Source organism: Lepisma saccharinum, chromosome 1 (assembly GCF_977018435.1).
Source record: "Lepisma saccharinum chromosome 1, izLepSacc3.1, whole genome shotgun sequence".
In the NCBI taxonomy this organism is placed as follows: domain Eukaryota; kingdom Metazoa; phylum Arthropoda; class Insecta; order Zygentoma; family Lepismatidae; genus Lepisma; species Lepisma saccharinum.
This window is the reverse complement of record NC_139229.1, coordinates 38,957,345-38,972,332: the sequence shown is the minus strand read 5'-3', so window position 1 is coordinate 38,972,332 and position 14,988 is coordinate 38,957,345. Positions and strand designations below refer to the sequence as shown.

General features: G+C 36.9%; 1 protein-coding gene and 1 non-coding gene across 4 annotated transcripts in view; one reads left to right on the top strand and one right to left on the bottom strand.

Moving 5' to 3' along the window:
- The first annotated feature begins 4,467 nt into the window (after positions 1-4,467).
- arm (armadillo) overlaps positions 4,468-14,988 on the top strand; it is a 49,417-nt gene continuing 38,896 nt past the window's right edge. For all 3 annotated transcript variants that reach the window (XM_083131000.1, XM_083130991.1, XM_083131009.1), the window contains exons 1-3: positions 4,468-4,619; positions 8,017-8,079; positions 13,976-14,203. In XM_083131000.1, the coding sequence (XP_082987126.1) occupies positions 8,043-8,079; positions 13,976-14,203 (265 nt within the window). In that variant the 5' untranslated portion in view covers positions 4,468-4,619; positions 8,017-8,042. The remainder of the gene's footprint in view (positions 4,620-8,016; positions 8,080-13,975; positions 14,204-14,988) is intronic.
- Positions 12,051-12,121, bottom strand: TRNAS-GGA (transfer RNA serine (anticodon GGA)). The gene has a single exon. It is a non-coding gene; the product is annotated as a tRNA-Ser (tRNA).

Here is a 14,988-nt window from a genome sequence, read left to right as displayed (position 1 = left end):
CAACTCACCGAGCGTTAAGACAATTGCACCTACGTGCATATAAGGTACAGGCTGTGCAAGAACTGAAGGAAGCAGTCAAAGGTGCACGTGTAAGATACTGCCAGTGGTTTAGAAATTTTATTAGAGACAATGGTGTGAATATTTTGGATAAGGTTTTTTTCACGGATGAAGCATGGTTCCACTTAAATGGATATGTCAACAGTCAAAATTCTCGACACTGGTCAAGTAACAATCCCCATTTGTTACATGAACAATCACTTCATCCACAAAAGATCGGTGTGTGGTGCGCGATTTCGCGGAGAAAAATAATCGGTCCATTCTTTTTCAACATAACAGTTGACGGAATAGTTTATCGTGACCTTATCACACACTTTATTTCTCTGTTGGAACGTGATGAACGTGATTGTTGGTTTCAACAAGACTCCGCAACATGTCACACGTCTAATGAAACTTTAGACATGTTGGCAGAATTTTTTGGCGATCACATTATAAGCAAAAACTTATGGCCCAGTCGCTCCCCGGATCTGACGTCTCTAGATTTCTTCTGTGGGGTTATTTGAAACAAACAGTTTACATTAATAACCCAAGAACACTTGATGATCTAAAAATAAACATTTGCACAGCCATTAACAATATAAACCAATCAACCTTGCATAAAGTTGCTTCCAACATGATAAAACGTGTTGATGAATGCCTCAGGGAAAATGGTTGTCATTTTCAACATCTTTTGTAAAGCTACACTGCCTGTTACGCACATTGCACGGTTGCCAGGAGTAGGGAAGTAACACTTTTTTCACCATAATTTTCATTTTCTTTTTTTCCTGTTTCGAGTATTTCCATGTTATAGACCATCACTAAACACACCTTTTGTTGCCTTCAAACATCAACAGTGTTGCCACTGTACCTCATAATTTTTTTAAAACACCCATTTGGACCGGTACGCCTTTACGAGGCATTTCAGGATTGGCTATACGCGAAAACGATCGGTTTTCTTCTCTGAACTATAGATGGCGAAATAGTCCACCTACCCAAGGTGGAAATTGACGTCCAAATTTCCGTACGAATGTTTGACATGCAATTTTCCATGCTTTGAGGAAAAATAAATTTCGGCCCCGGCGCCCACCCAGCGTCGAATAACATGGGTACCTGGGGGAAACCCTGGGGGGTAAAGGCGGTCAGGGGCGTGATGCTGATCACATCACCCCCACTCACGACCGAGATCAAGAAAGTGTGGGGCGTTACCCCCACACCCCCTATACGCCTTCATGGCGTGGTGCTATGCACAGGGGAACACTTCACTTTTACTTTCACTTACATTTGGCAACACTGCATGAACAACACTGCACCCCGTTTGTTGTTTCTATGTTTAAAAATATCTACTTGGACAGGGGTAACATTTGGTGTATGACTTATGAATGTACAGGTTTCGGTTACAAAGTAACGCCACTCTTAATTCCCAGTTGCGCCGTTCGTGGGACACCCTGTAGAAGCCAGGTTGTGATTTTTTTTTTTAAATATTCTACCATTTAATCCAAAGAATAACTGGTTCCACAGTTTTCAAAATTCCAAAAAAACAAGTTTTATGTGACTGGTCAAACAACATAAACTGCATGACTAAATTTCCCCTCTAACTTTTAAAGCTCTTTCTTGAAGGTATTTAAAATTTAATAACAAAATATAATAACTGTGCATTTCAGTACACATTGCATGAAACGAAAAAGAAATAAAAATTCACTGATCTGATGATCGAGTAGAAAAGTCTCCTCAAGGATATTGACAGCAATAATAATAATAATTTTGGAGTAAATTAGTTTATTATTATGAAATTTTAATTATTATTATTATTTAATAATTATTGTTATTATTTCTATTATTAAAATTTCTGGCGACGCCCGTGGGACAATTAAGAGTAACCTCCCCCCTTTGGAAACTTTTTCTGGCTACAGCCATATGAAGTGAATATGAAACGACGTGTGTAAGTACCGTTGATGGGGGAGAGGATAGTCGTAATGTGGAAGATTTTGAGGGTACAAGCTGCCTTCAAAAGGAGAAGTCCTTGCGAAATCTGATGTTCTTCTTGAAGTGCTGTGGATAGAATATTGAGAGACTACGCGTTGATCACATTCGGAGAAGTTGACAGTGTATTGGCAGAGTGAATATTAAGCCGAAACAAATGCTATGTTCACGATAACAGTTGATGATTTGTTTGGAATTTTCCATCAGGATGTCTTGAAAATGGTAGAAGTAGAAGAGGACAAAATGCTTCTGGAAATGCACAGGAAGAAAGGAACACCAGGATTCATGACGAAGCTGGATGAAGAGTACGTGTTGCGTCAGGCGGCTTAAAATCTTTTCTACTGTTACGGCGGCCGATCGTAATGCTGGCAAGGGAAGTGGGGAAGCGACCAATCCAGCACGATAAGAAACGCAGCAGCCAGTAGAACGAGGTTTACGTAGTACTTCTTCCTGCCGCGTCGTGTGTCTCGGCGCCACTGCTGTTGCCTGGTTGATCTGCGGCGTAATCCCCGCTCCCCACTTCCCTGGCCAGAACTAGGACCGACCGCCGTAAGAGGGGAAGAGACCTATAGTGCCGAACGCAAAGCAAAGGTGGAACAGAAACACCGCCAAAGTACTGCAGGGTCACTGCTTTGAAGGGTGGCGCTGGCGCCAGTGAAGATCTTGGTTCATTTTTTTTTCCTCAACTGGAAGCAAAGCAGGAGAAAGGAAGAAGAGCAGTAGCAGCTACGAGTACCGTCCTTCTTAAAAAAGTAAAATGATGTACATATTCAGTGTAGGAGACGAACCGTAAAAATGCAAGATTTGACCGACTTAGTCACTACTTTCAATCTGTTTCTGTAATGAGTATATATTCTGTGACTCTTTGCTGACCTTCTACATATCTTTGAGCTCAAGTCTAAAACAAAAATGATCAGACCCTTTGAGGTCGTAGAGCACATTCAGCGGGGATGCCTACATTTTAGGCATGTTATTCTTATGGGAAAAATAAAAACTTGTGGGGCTGAAAAAATGTCGCTCGGGAACCAAACTTTGTGTGCGGTGTTTTTAGGTCATTTCTCACCCAGTAGGGGGAAGAGGGCGATGACTTAGCCTAAAAAAAACTGGATTTTTTTAAAATTTTGGACCATTATATGAATCCCCTACCTATTGATTTTCACCCCCAAAGCATACTCCCAGCTAACAATATACACTTCGATCACTGATTCAAACCAATACGAATGAAATTTATAAATATTATAAAGAGGGAATATCCTGATTTAGGGTAAAACATCTTATGTTACTTGCTAATATTTCAATCATTATACTTTGCATGTAAAACAGTGGGCAAATTACTATATCTCACTACTTTTCATCCACAGATATTGACTGTTTTCCAAGAGGTAGTGAAATATTAGATCTTGAGTTTACTTGCTCCACAAGAAATTATAAAACTTAATAATTAAATTTTTAAGTTATATATAGTCTATTATTAGCATCCAGTATTAATTTGACATTATGCATCGTCTAGTGCCTTTAACTATACTAATTCAAATAATATTGAAACTTCTACATTGGACCCCTCCGGCACACCCGGTTTCGGCGTCCCTGGGTGGGAAGCTCGTGAAAAAGTGTCGCTTATGATCTGCGGCTTCTGTTCTGCAAGATAATAAATATTGTGATTTGAAAATAATTAGAGATGAGATCGATTGATCTATCACTGCCAGTGCTAAAATTAGGCTTGCTACTGCTCAGTACATGACACTGGTTGGTTGACTCTCAAGCATTTCGATCCTCTCTCTCTCCACGAATAGGAAAATACTACAAATTTTGCAATGTAAACTGACTCACTTAGGTGGGGCAGGAAATGCGGTAACTTATCCGTTTCCCTGGAATGCACTTGAGAAAACATCTGCTGCGAAGTAGATACCTCTCTATGATAAATCAAATGGATTAGCATGCATACAGTATGTATTTGTACACGTGTTTGTGTTTATATATTCTTGCAAATACAGAAAAACACAATTTTATCCTACAGGTGCAGAACACCATCATTGCACCTGTTACCCAAGAACTGGTGCTTAACCACCAATATCATTGAACTCGTATAGTTTATCACCACTTCAGATTACCTATGTGCGCATATGTTATACATACCTTCCCTTTTATACGTTTAGGTTAACCTAAGTTTTAGGGTGTGTGGAAGGAATTATTATCTTGTCATATCTTTGAGATGCATCGCAATCGTTTCTCGTCTTTCTCTTTCTGCTCCTAGGCCGAGCGCATTGATACAACCATGTAGCGGAATAACCCAAATTACTTTGTGGAATATTCTTTATATAATGTGAACGTAAATTTTTTATGAGATTATTTTGTGATTGCTTGTGTCATAGTATATCTTACTGATACGATATTTGTACGGAAAATCATATAAAGTAAGGGGAACTCTAGGAACTATATTCTTCATGCTGCGCGAGTCTCAGCAAATGCCAACGGAAGAACATTGACGATTCTATCGACTGAACGCCATATTTTGTGTTAGTGAAGTGATTTATAGTGATAAGACAAGAGGAAATCGATATTTGTCGGTGAACGAGAGAGTTTATCATTACTCTGGTTTACAGGTAAAGTTTAAGAGATCAGGTTTTTAAATGTATGCAATCGAATTTGAGGTAAACTTTCCAAAAATAATGGGTGTGGTAATGAGAACGCCTGCTGTCATTGATCGTACATCGACAACGTACACATTCATTTTTATGTTAACATTTCTGTTATATATAGTAAGTTAAACATCAATGTCGTGGTATATTGCCAGGGACTTGTTCTACGTAGGTGTACAATATAACATGTTGAAAGAAGCACCTGTTTCAGAATGGGCACGTTGAAAGCCAACCACCCTGGATTTATTCATCCGTTATTGATCAGAAAAATGAAATAGTTCTTCGAGAAGTAACTGTAAGGATAATTGATAAATACGTGCTACAAATAGTAAAATTGCTTCGTTACTAATAGAACGTGTTTAAGGCAATGCATGGTTGGAAATTGTTATTGCGGTATCTGGAAACTGAGTTTTCATCCGTGACTATCTGAAAATATTTTCCTTGTAGATAACAGCATAATGTGGAGTTGAGTCATTCCTCGCAGTTGCTTGAATTTTGCTGTTTTGTAGCTGTAGCCAATATTACACAAGAGAATACAGATGTGTTAGATAGATGTATTTTTAATAATTATTTAGGTTAACTATGCCATCAAGGAATTCTATATGTTCATAGTCAGTAACGTTATAATCATTTTGAATTATTTCTGAAAATTGTGTGTGAACACTTAAGAACAGAGGTGCCCATTCAATGAAGATTTTATTGCAACATTTGATTTGACATTCACAGCAGAACTCTAGGTAGAATTCCCTACGTAGGGGACACATCTATGGTTCGACATGGAAACTGATGTAGGTGGACAAGTACTTAAATAAATTATCCTAGATGGGGGGAGGGACGATTTACACATTTTTTTCTGAACCAAGAGGGGAAAGTGTCCCCACCTGTACTTTGATTCATAGCAACCTGTACTTTGATTCATAGCAAGTATGTTAGCTTAGCATTATTTGTTTGAGCACATTAAATTCTTATATATTGTTTACGGTAAATTTCTCGTATCTGATAAATAGCTGAAATTTTCTAGTTCTTTTAATTTCAATATTTGTACTTAACTATTCTGCATTGAGAAACATTGTTGAAGGTGGCATTTCGCTTATTTCATGGAAATAAGCTCGCTCTATTTGCGACATGTGGAGTAAGTTTTCTTCGTTTCTTTTTTCCTTCGGTAACACGCAAAATGGCGGTCACAGTTTTACTACCGTACTCGGCATGCAATGTTTCCACCCCACTCCACCCAAAAATACCTACGTAGCCCCACGAACCATTTCCGGTAAGGTTAGGTTAAGTAGGGTCACGTTTAGGTTAGAATAGTTAAAAATTGGTTTAGAAAAAAAATGCATAGCCCCACATACCATTCTTACATAGCCCCACAAGCCATTTGCGGGAACGTACCTTCTTCAGTTACAAAAACACGTGTTTGGAAACACTGACAGTGATTGCGACATCCGGCTGGAAGGAAATGGGATGCAACAGCTTCCATCCATCGGTCACACATTTATGTCGAAAAATAGATGATTTACCGGCAAAATTCAATGAGTGATGCGAGAAAACACTTCCACGAACTTCCACAACTATAAAGAAAATGCATTCGGTAAGTAATTTCTCCTGTAAATTTGAAGAAATCCGTTTGTCCGATACGAGAAATTTACTATTGTTTACAAATACTTTTTTTTTTTTAAAGTAAGTGCTAGCTTCTGTGGTATTTTCACTAGAGTCGTTTTCACGTTCAGAAGACACAATGGGCTCTTATGGGCAATGCTTTTCTTATGGGAAATACGAGCACGCTGTTGTCAAATTTCTGGATTTACAAATTTAGCTTAAGTAAAATCGGTACCTGCAGTTTTGCAGGAAATTTTGTAGAGAATACGATGGTGAACACAAAAAACTGGTAACTTGCTTACATAATTTTAGATAAATTAAAAATGCAAATTTTCTGTGAAAACACAATTTTTACATTGTTTTCATTCCTAACGTTGAAACATGCCGTAAAATTGAAGCTTTCATTATGAAAAAAATTGACACTGTTTTTTAATTGTCATAGGTGACGGTGGTACTCAGAATTTATCAATACTTTAAAGCATATTTGCATTAAAAAATATTCAAATAAAGTATGTGGAGATTTTTTATATTCGTGCAGTAGAAAATGTCGTTGCTGGCCATTTTTTGTTCTGTAATTCCAAGTAAAAACTTCCAGCGACAAAGTTGTGAAGAAAATAATGAAATTATTTTTTATAACCACTCAAAGGTTCCCAGAAATATTACTTCCATGCATTTGGAGTTTCTTTTTAACCCGAACCGCGCACGAAGCAAGAAGACGTTGTCTGGCCATCTTGAGCTGACTCACCGCAGCATTCGGGCTACTCACCACCAAGTTTTCCAGTTATTATTTTATTTCCATTCAGTAAAAATATGAACTTCATGCAGTTTGTTATAATAGAATTGAAATTACTTAAATTTAATAATTGACAATTATTTCCAATGCTGCTGTTGTGATCAACATTAGTGCTGTGGCAAATACACATGTTGTTTTCGTTTACATTACTGTGGACATTAATACTGAAATGAAGATCACCTTTCAGTTTCCAAGGTACACATAAATTCATAGACACCATATTAACCCTTGAAAGGCTTTCCAACACGTGACAAAATATGGGGCTTCAAGATAGAAATATGACATGCCTTGCTTGAGTCATTCACTGCTTATCAGTTCAGGTGGGCCATAACTCATTTGTTTGTTTGGGTTGCAACTTAATCTAACCCATGTGCCAGGATCCCCTTACTTGAGTGAGAGATCTGCTTTGGTCTGTTTAGACTTTTTCCCTCTCCCGAAAAAGTGTTTTCAGTTGTGTGAGCTCTCAGTGATTTTTACTTTTTAAAATGATTTCTGAAGTGTCATATTCGTGTGTAGTGATCGCAATGGATCATAGTAAAAAGGGTAACTGTTACGTTCACAGTATAATATTAATATTAATAATTACATATAATTATCATTATATATACAAAATATGTAACACCTTCATTGTGAAGGAAGGTCATCATTTCCCGGCGACATGAGCTAGCGCTGTATTGGCAACACTGTGCGGTTTCTCCATAAGCACCGTTGTGTCTTCTGAACGTGAAAACGACTCTAGGTCTTGTGAGGCATGAATCTTGATTGATGGAATTGATATTTTTGACATACAGCCTAATTCATGAGAGATTTTCCTTTTTATGCATTGTTATGCAATTAGGTTCAATGACATTAAAAAATGACACATTGTCCATGCTTTATGGTTCTGTACATGTGATTAAACCTAGAGTCAACACCATTGTTCTATCTGAATTTTTAACAAAAAATGTAATGCTAATTTTAATTTGTTTTTAGGAGTTGTTTGAAACACCTGTGATACCATGAGTTACCAGATGCAGACGTCACAAGCCAGACCAAGTAAGTGCAGTTGATTTACATGCATTTTTTACTGTGTTGAGTAGAGTCTTTGAACTATTAGACTGGTCATTGAGGCCTGTTCATTTAGTTGTCATCTTTATCACAGTACGCTTCCATGAGAAACTTTATCCATTCTTCTGGTGCCATATTTCAGTAGTTGTTTGTTTGTATTTAGTTATTAAAATCAGTTTTATACCAGTTTCGATGGAATGAATTGAACCACAGAATACGTTGTAACATATGTGATCTAGCCAGAACTTGAACCCCAGTATCAGAATTCTGAGATAACCATTCAATGTTGGTTCAGTGTAACTCTTTGTACATTAACAAAAAAAAAAAAGTAATAAGTGGAATTAAGTTTTATTTTGTGGTTCAATGTGCCATAAATGCTCATACATGCACCTGTTCTACATAATTTGCATTTACTTCAGGTAATTTCATGCCAAATATACAAGTTGTTACCTCAATTTTAAGTTTTGGCTGAAGTCTCAATTGTGTAATACTGATACCATCATGATATACACATGTTTTCTGCAGGTTCAATACCTGGTGGAGGAACATTTCACAGTGATTCAATCCCACTTTAAACTGTAGGTCCAGTCCTGATTAGCCTATCTGTGTATAAAGTGGACTTAAAACAATAATTCAAAGAATCACACATTTTCTTGGTACCCTTGACCCTCTCTACCCCTGCTAAAAAGTGAGTAATTTGCATAGTTTATGAAGGATGTTGGTTATGAATGTTTTCTGTTGTTCTTACCTTGCGGATATATCTACTGGTGAAGTAAAGTATCCCTGTTACCTTTGCCTGAAGAATCACAGTCCAAAGATTTCACACAAGTGAATATGACACCCAACACAACAGTACAAAACAGTAACAGATGGGGCGTTACCTACCGAAAAGATCAATTAAATCAAACACGATGGACTGAAATCTTATAAGACCAAAACAGATGTAAAACTATTGTTAGGAGTGTTAGATTTATTGGTGTTTATTTTACATTGGTTATGTAAAGTTTGTTGCTAATAGCAATTTTTGACATTTTTGTTAGGTTAGGAGTGCTTAGTTAATGGTGCATTTTGCATTTTTTTCCGCTATTTGAGGCTGCATGGAACCAGTTTTTACGAATGATAAACTACAAAAATACTCAGGGATGGGAGTTTTTTCTAATTATGCGGGCCATACTTTTGGATCAAATATCTCTGTTATTTGTGGTTTCTGCACTCTGAAAAACATTTTATGTTACATAAAATATTAAAATCTATTGAAAAAGAACTTGTCATAATTCTCAAGGGAGTACAGTTAAGGACCCCCAAATTCTTTACGTGTCTATAAGCACACAAAGAACAGGGACTACTAAACGACATTGATGTTTTAAGAATGGTAGGGATGTTAATTTCATTGCTTTTACATATCCATAGTTCCCTTCATCTCCTACCTGTGTATATTTTTTTTTCATGTGAAAATTATTCTTCAGACAGCAAAATCTTAGTGCACTCGGCCCAAGTTCCTTATGTTTTATTGCAATTTCCTCATGCCTCGTATGCAATTTATACATGGTTCAATTTCCATTTACGTCTGTTTACACGTACTGCAGAGTTTTAGCAATTACTTAAGATTTTGTTCAATTTATACTTTTGTGGTTAGGTTAGGCAGGTCAGGTTTGGTTCTCTAAGCATTAAAATAAAGTCCATAAATGCATTCTACTAAGGTTCTGATTTACTTCTACGTTAATTCCCACTAGTCTACGATACTTTCAATGGAGAATACCTTGTCCATGGGAAGCACCTGCTTGCGTAAGATAATTTTGAAGATTTTTTTTCGAATCCAAACAGTGCTCATTACTTTAAGGAAGGTTCAAATTTCGTGTGACAATGATTTCCAAAATTCTATGATAATTAGTCTTGCTGCTACGAGAATTTGAAAAAAATCATAAAACAATGTGAACAGTTACCGTGCACTCCATGCCACCAAGGAAAAAGTTCCATTGTCTGCCTCTTTTGAATTAAAATAGCTAATTATTCATTACAGGGTTCCTTGCCGGAACTCATGTCAGCAGCTTGTTGAATTTTAGGCCATTTTTCTTCTGACGGATTTTTTTTTCTAATGCAGGTTTATATCCCAAAGTCTACTGAACAAAACTAAGTATAATTTGTAACTAGCATTTTTAAGTTCCAGAGATATAAAACTTTATTTGAAAGCATGCAGTAGTTTAAATTTCCCACTGAAAACACTTCCGTAGTTTGCGGGTTCACCAGCAAATACACTATGTTCTTTAAGGATTAATGTGTTCACTCATGTTCCATCATAGTGGATTAGTGATGTATCTACATTCTCATGGCTCCTTAATTTTCCACATAATCCTAGTTGGTCATATTACTCATGTATGCAGTTGATACTGTTTTATACATAAATTACTGTTTGTCCTGGCGAAATACAATTTAAAAACGTGTTAATTAAACCTTATTTGTACGTAATGCATTTATATACGTAATTCTGTAAGATACATACTAATTTTCATAAAATACAGTTCATTTGTACGTAACCAAGCTACACAATGTCACAGAAGTATACATTTCTTGTTACAAAAACACAAGGTGTAGTTTCAAATATGAAACCTGATATGTTGGCATGGCGGTGGCCAGTCTGTAGTTGCGAGAAAGACTGTGTCACAGAGAAGGCAAGGAGATGTGGCATGAAATCGGAAGAGAAGGGTTTACCGCACATTTTCTTCTGTACATAATCCCGGTACAAAAGTACACATGTTAATAATATGCCAATAACTGACGTTTGCCGTGTTCTATAATAAAAACAGAACAGAGGTTCCTTCAGTGAACGTTTTCAGTTGCTAATGGTTGGCCATGGAGAATAGAAAGGTGAGAAGTTATACATTTGACCAGAAAGTAAAATTTATACAGGAAATGAACGCTATTTCACATAAAACTATTAAAATGGCAAATGTAATGTATTTAAGAATCAAACTTTTAGATTCATTAATTTTACCACTTGTGACAGAAATAACCTGTATTATACTGTATCTTGTTCCTCAAAATAGATACATTTACAGTATGTTAATAATGATGTGACATGGTATCTAAATCTGATTTGTAAGTAATTTTCAGTTATAAGTATTTTCTCTTCACCTTGGCAAACGTATAACTCTGTTTCAACTGTATTGAGACCCTCCCAGAAAGCTTACCCCCTAACCCCCAAAGTGGATCATTTTGGATACATCCCTATAGCATGCTTTATACGAATAGGAATATCCTAATTATCCCTAAGATGAAAGAAATTAGAAATACACTATGGAGAATAATGAATTTTACTTTTGGATTGATTGAGTTTATTTTCTTTTTAAGTTCAGTTACTGCACACACAGGCTAATTGGGACTGGACCTATAGTCAGGGACGTGAAGTTTTAGTTTTATGTTTTCCTAAATGTCGATGTTATTTTTTACTGCAAATCGGTGTTGTTATTCGCGGTTTAGGGCAAAATTTGTTGTTATTCATTTAAAATCTGTTATTTTTACATGCATTTTTACTGTTCCTTCTCTGCTTAAGATTTTTACATTGTTTTAGTTCTGGGAAATTCGAGCAAATTTTAGTTTTAATGACAAAAAAATATGGCTTTCCTTTTTGAGAAATGACCCAATTGCTTCCATTTGGAAAACTATTTCGTCTCATCAGACACTAAATATAAAATTTTTATTGAATGATAGCAGCCAGATCTTTGAACACAATCATACACATCACATTTCCCTAACAATGCCAAAAGATCCCTCTCTGACCTCAAAATACAGTTTTGTGTACACACACAAACCTCCCTTCCCCCCTGAAATACAACAGGTTCTTCTCCCTGAAAATTTTCTCGTTCTACAAAATTTCCCTTCTGGGAATATCCCTACGGGTGAATTCTATTTCAGGATGAGGTTAAACACTGTCAGTCATGTAGATTTTCAGTGAAAAATGCAGGCTCGACCAGGACTCGAACCCGGGTCTCTGGCAATCCGTGCCATTGCTCTACCACTGAGCTACCGAGCCGGCCTGGCTTCCCCTGCATTTTCGCTGGCGCTGTTTTACCTGTGTGAAATCGTCTCTGCAAGTGCTACTGCAACGGGATCTGTTGCCTTCGTCTATAGTGTTTCAAAGGCAACAGATCCCGTTGCAGTAGCACTTGCAGAGACGATTTCACACAGGTAAAACACGGATTGCCAGAGACCCGGGTTCGAGTCCTGGTCGAGCCTGCATTTTTCGCTGAAAATCTACATAGTACACTCCTGTGTGCGCCTAATTTAATGGACTGTCAGTCATGTCTGTGCCAGAATGCAATAAATGAGGCGTGACAATCTCTTTTGAGATTGTTATGCCCAGTTGATATTGCATATCTCGTGGGTTTTTTTTGCGTTAAAGTGCAAAATTTGGTATTATTCTGAAAAATGGGCTTAACTTGCATTATTTCGTGATTCCGAAACACTGAAAATTTGCCTCCTTTACCTACCCAAATACATTTGAAACACTTCATTTTGCTTTCCTCAATTTTTCGGTGTTATTAAAATGTCCCTACCAATAGTTTACAGTGGGATCTGAACAACGATGTGCCTCCACTGGGTATCAAACCTCGGATCTCTTGATCACAAGGCGATGACATTACCACTATGCCATCAAGGAGCCCCCTTTACTTTTGTAAAATCAAACCGACACAAGATTTAAGTCATCGGAGCCACTTTCATGGAAATTACCAGAAATTTATTTTCATCAAACCAAGGTTGTTTAATTGATTTTTAAACATAAATCTGTGATTTAAATCACTAATAATGAAGAAATTGTTTGTAGAATAATGCACGTAAGTAATTCGTAGATATCAGAATCACTTTGGGTGAAAGTACATTAATCTTCCAGACATTTTCAGAAGGAGAATTGTAAAGTACTGTACTTTGTGGTGTGTGACAGTAAAAATGTGACAAATTTGACTTCCATTTGCTAATAATTTTTTTCGGGGAAATATGCAGATATGTATGTATTCACAAACATTTAAACATTAATGCAAGTAAAATCTAATAATTTTCAGATTAATTCATTTTGTTATTTACATGGAGTAAGGACCACTTTTCATGGAATGCTCCAATATAAACTGTAAACACACTAAATTTCTATTGCTTTAAAACTCAATAATTTTCATTGGCAAAGAGGAAATATTTTGTGCAGAATAATTTACAATTATGTAGTACATCAAAAAGTTATTGAAATTCAATAAACAACACACGCCCTAAATTGAAGGTCAGGAACAAAACTATAACCTTTTGACACAGGTTTAGATCAAGAAAAGTCTTTAACTTGTAAGAAACTGTGCAGCCAGTTTTTTGCCACAAGCAGTTCTTTTGATATGCAGCATAGCATTCTATCCATAGCTAGAAAGGGAAGGTTTCTCACATATAAAAAAAAAAAAACTGGGATGTTCCTCATTGCCAGCACAACACCAAATACTTCATCATCCTCTTTTTTTAAGTGTCTCTGATGAAGATTTTCATTTGTTGGATTGAAAAGTTTTACTTAATCTCCTTGTTCATCACCTTGAGAACATTTTTTTATTCCTGCTTTCATAACATGAGTTCAGTAACCCATACACTTGCCAAGAATTTTGAGAAATTAGCTACTCCAGAATACAAAACTCTCTCCGTGCTTAGAGATATATAATTTTCTATTTTCTGATCAACACACCAAGGAGAGAAAAAGATGTTGATTTATGTTAAGAATTCTTGAGCTTTATAAACTTCCATGAAGTGTACAAACTTAATTCATATGCTTTGGTCACGTGATTTGTTTTAAGTCACTGTGTAGGGTCTGTGATTATGGTGGAACAGTTTTTTTATACATGTTTCTTCTCTGTTGTTTCAGTGTCCCATGGGAATTACCAGAGCCCTGGTGATTTACCAATGGGGACCCCAAAGGAACAGACCCTGATGTGGCAGCAGAACTCCTACCTGGGAGATTCTGGGATCCACTCTGGAGCAACCACTCAGGCCCCATCTCTCACCGGGAAGGAGGAGGAGATGGAGGGTGATCAGCTGATGTTTGATTTGGACCAAGGTTTCAACCAGGGTTTCACTCAGGAACAAGTTGATGGTAAGCATACCTGTTTTGGGAAGAATTATTTTAAGATAAAAGAAGCTTGTTGGCGCTACGGATGGATTAACCTTAACGCCCAGTTAGATGCCGGAAATTCACCACCCTGAACCTCCCAAGTGGAAAATTGCATGTACCATTCCGAGGGTACCACAGCACCATGCTGCCCTGCACAACATCTCGGCTACAGTGTGGTCGAGCATGAAGCTTGCCGGAGCTAAACGAAGAGATGCAGAATTACATGAGAGGGCATTTGGAGCTGCAGCAATCGGAAAATTTCAACCCTAGAGACCTGTAGACTTCTGGCACAGAAATTCTGCACTTTGTTCCGCATGTATCCTGTAGTTTGCATTACACCATTTGATTTCAATAGAAGCAGACAACAGAAGTTCTGTTGCCACATTTCCCCATGTCTCGGTGGGCGATGTGCTTTAGTCATGCACTGTAGGTCATATTAAGTAGGTGTGAGCCAATACCCACATCAGTGCCAATACTTTCACCGATTCTCACCAATACCGATGCTTGATAATTGTAATAGTTAAAAGTTGTGCAATATGTTAATTAATAATTAGTTTGTAAGTAACGCATTCCAATTATAAGGATCAGTTTATCATAATTTTGCTCCAATTCATTCAAGAATTGCATCCGATTATTAAAATAGCTCATTTGAAATCCTAAAATACAGTTTTTTCACTGCAAAATAAATAGAAACTGAATTTTTTGCATATTTTCCAGGATAATTAGGCTCTGTGAAAGTCTTATTCATTTTTGTGGACCCCTGTAAA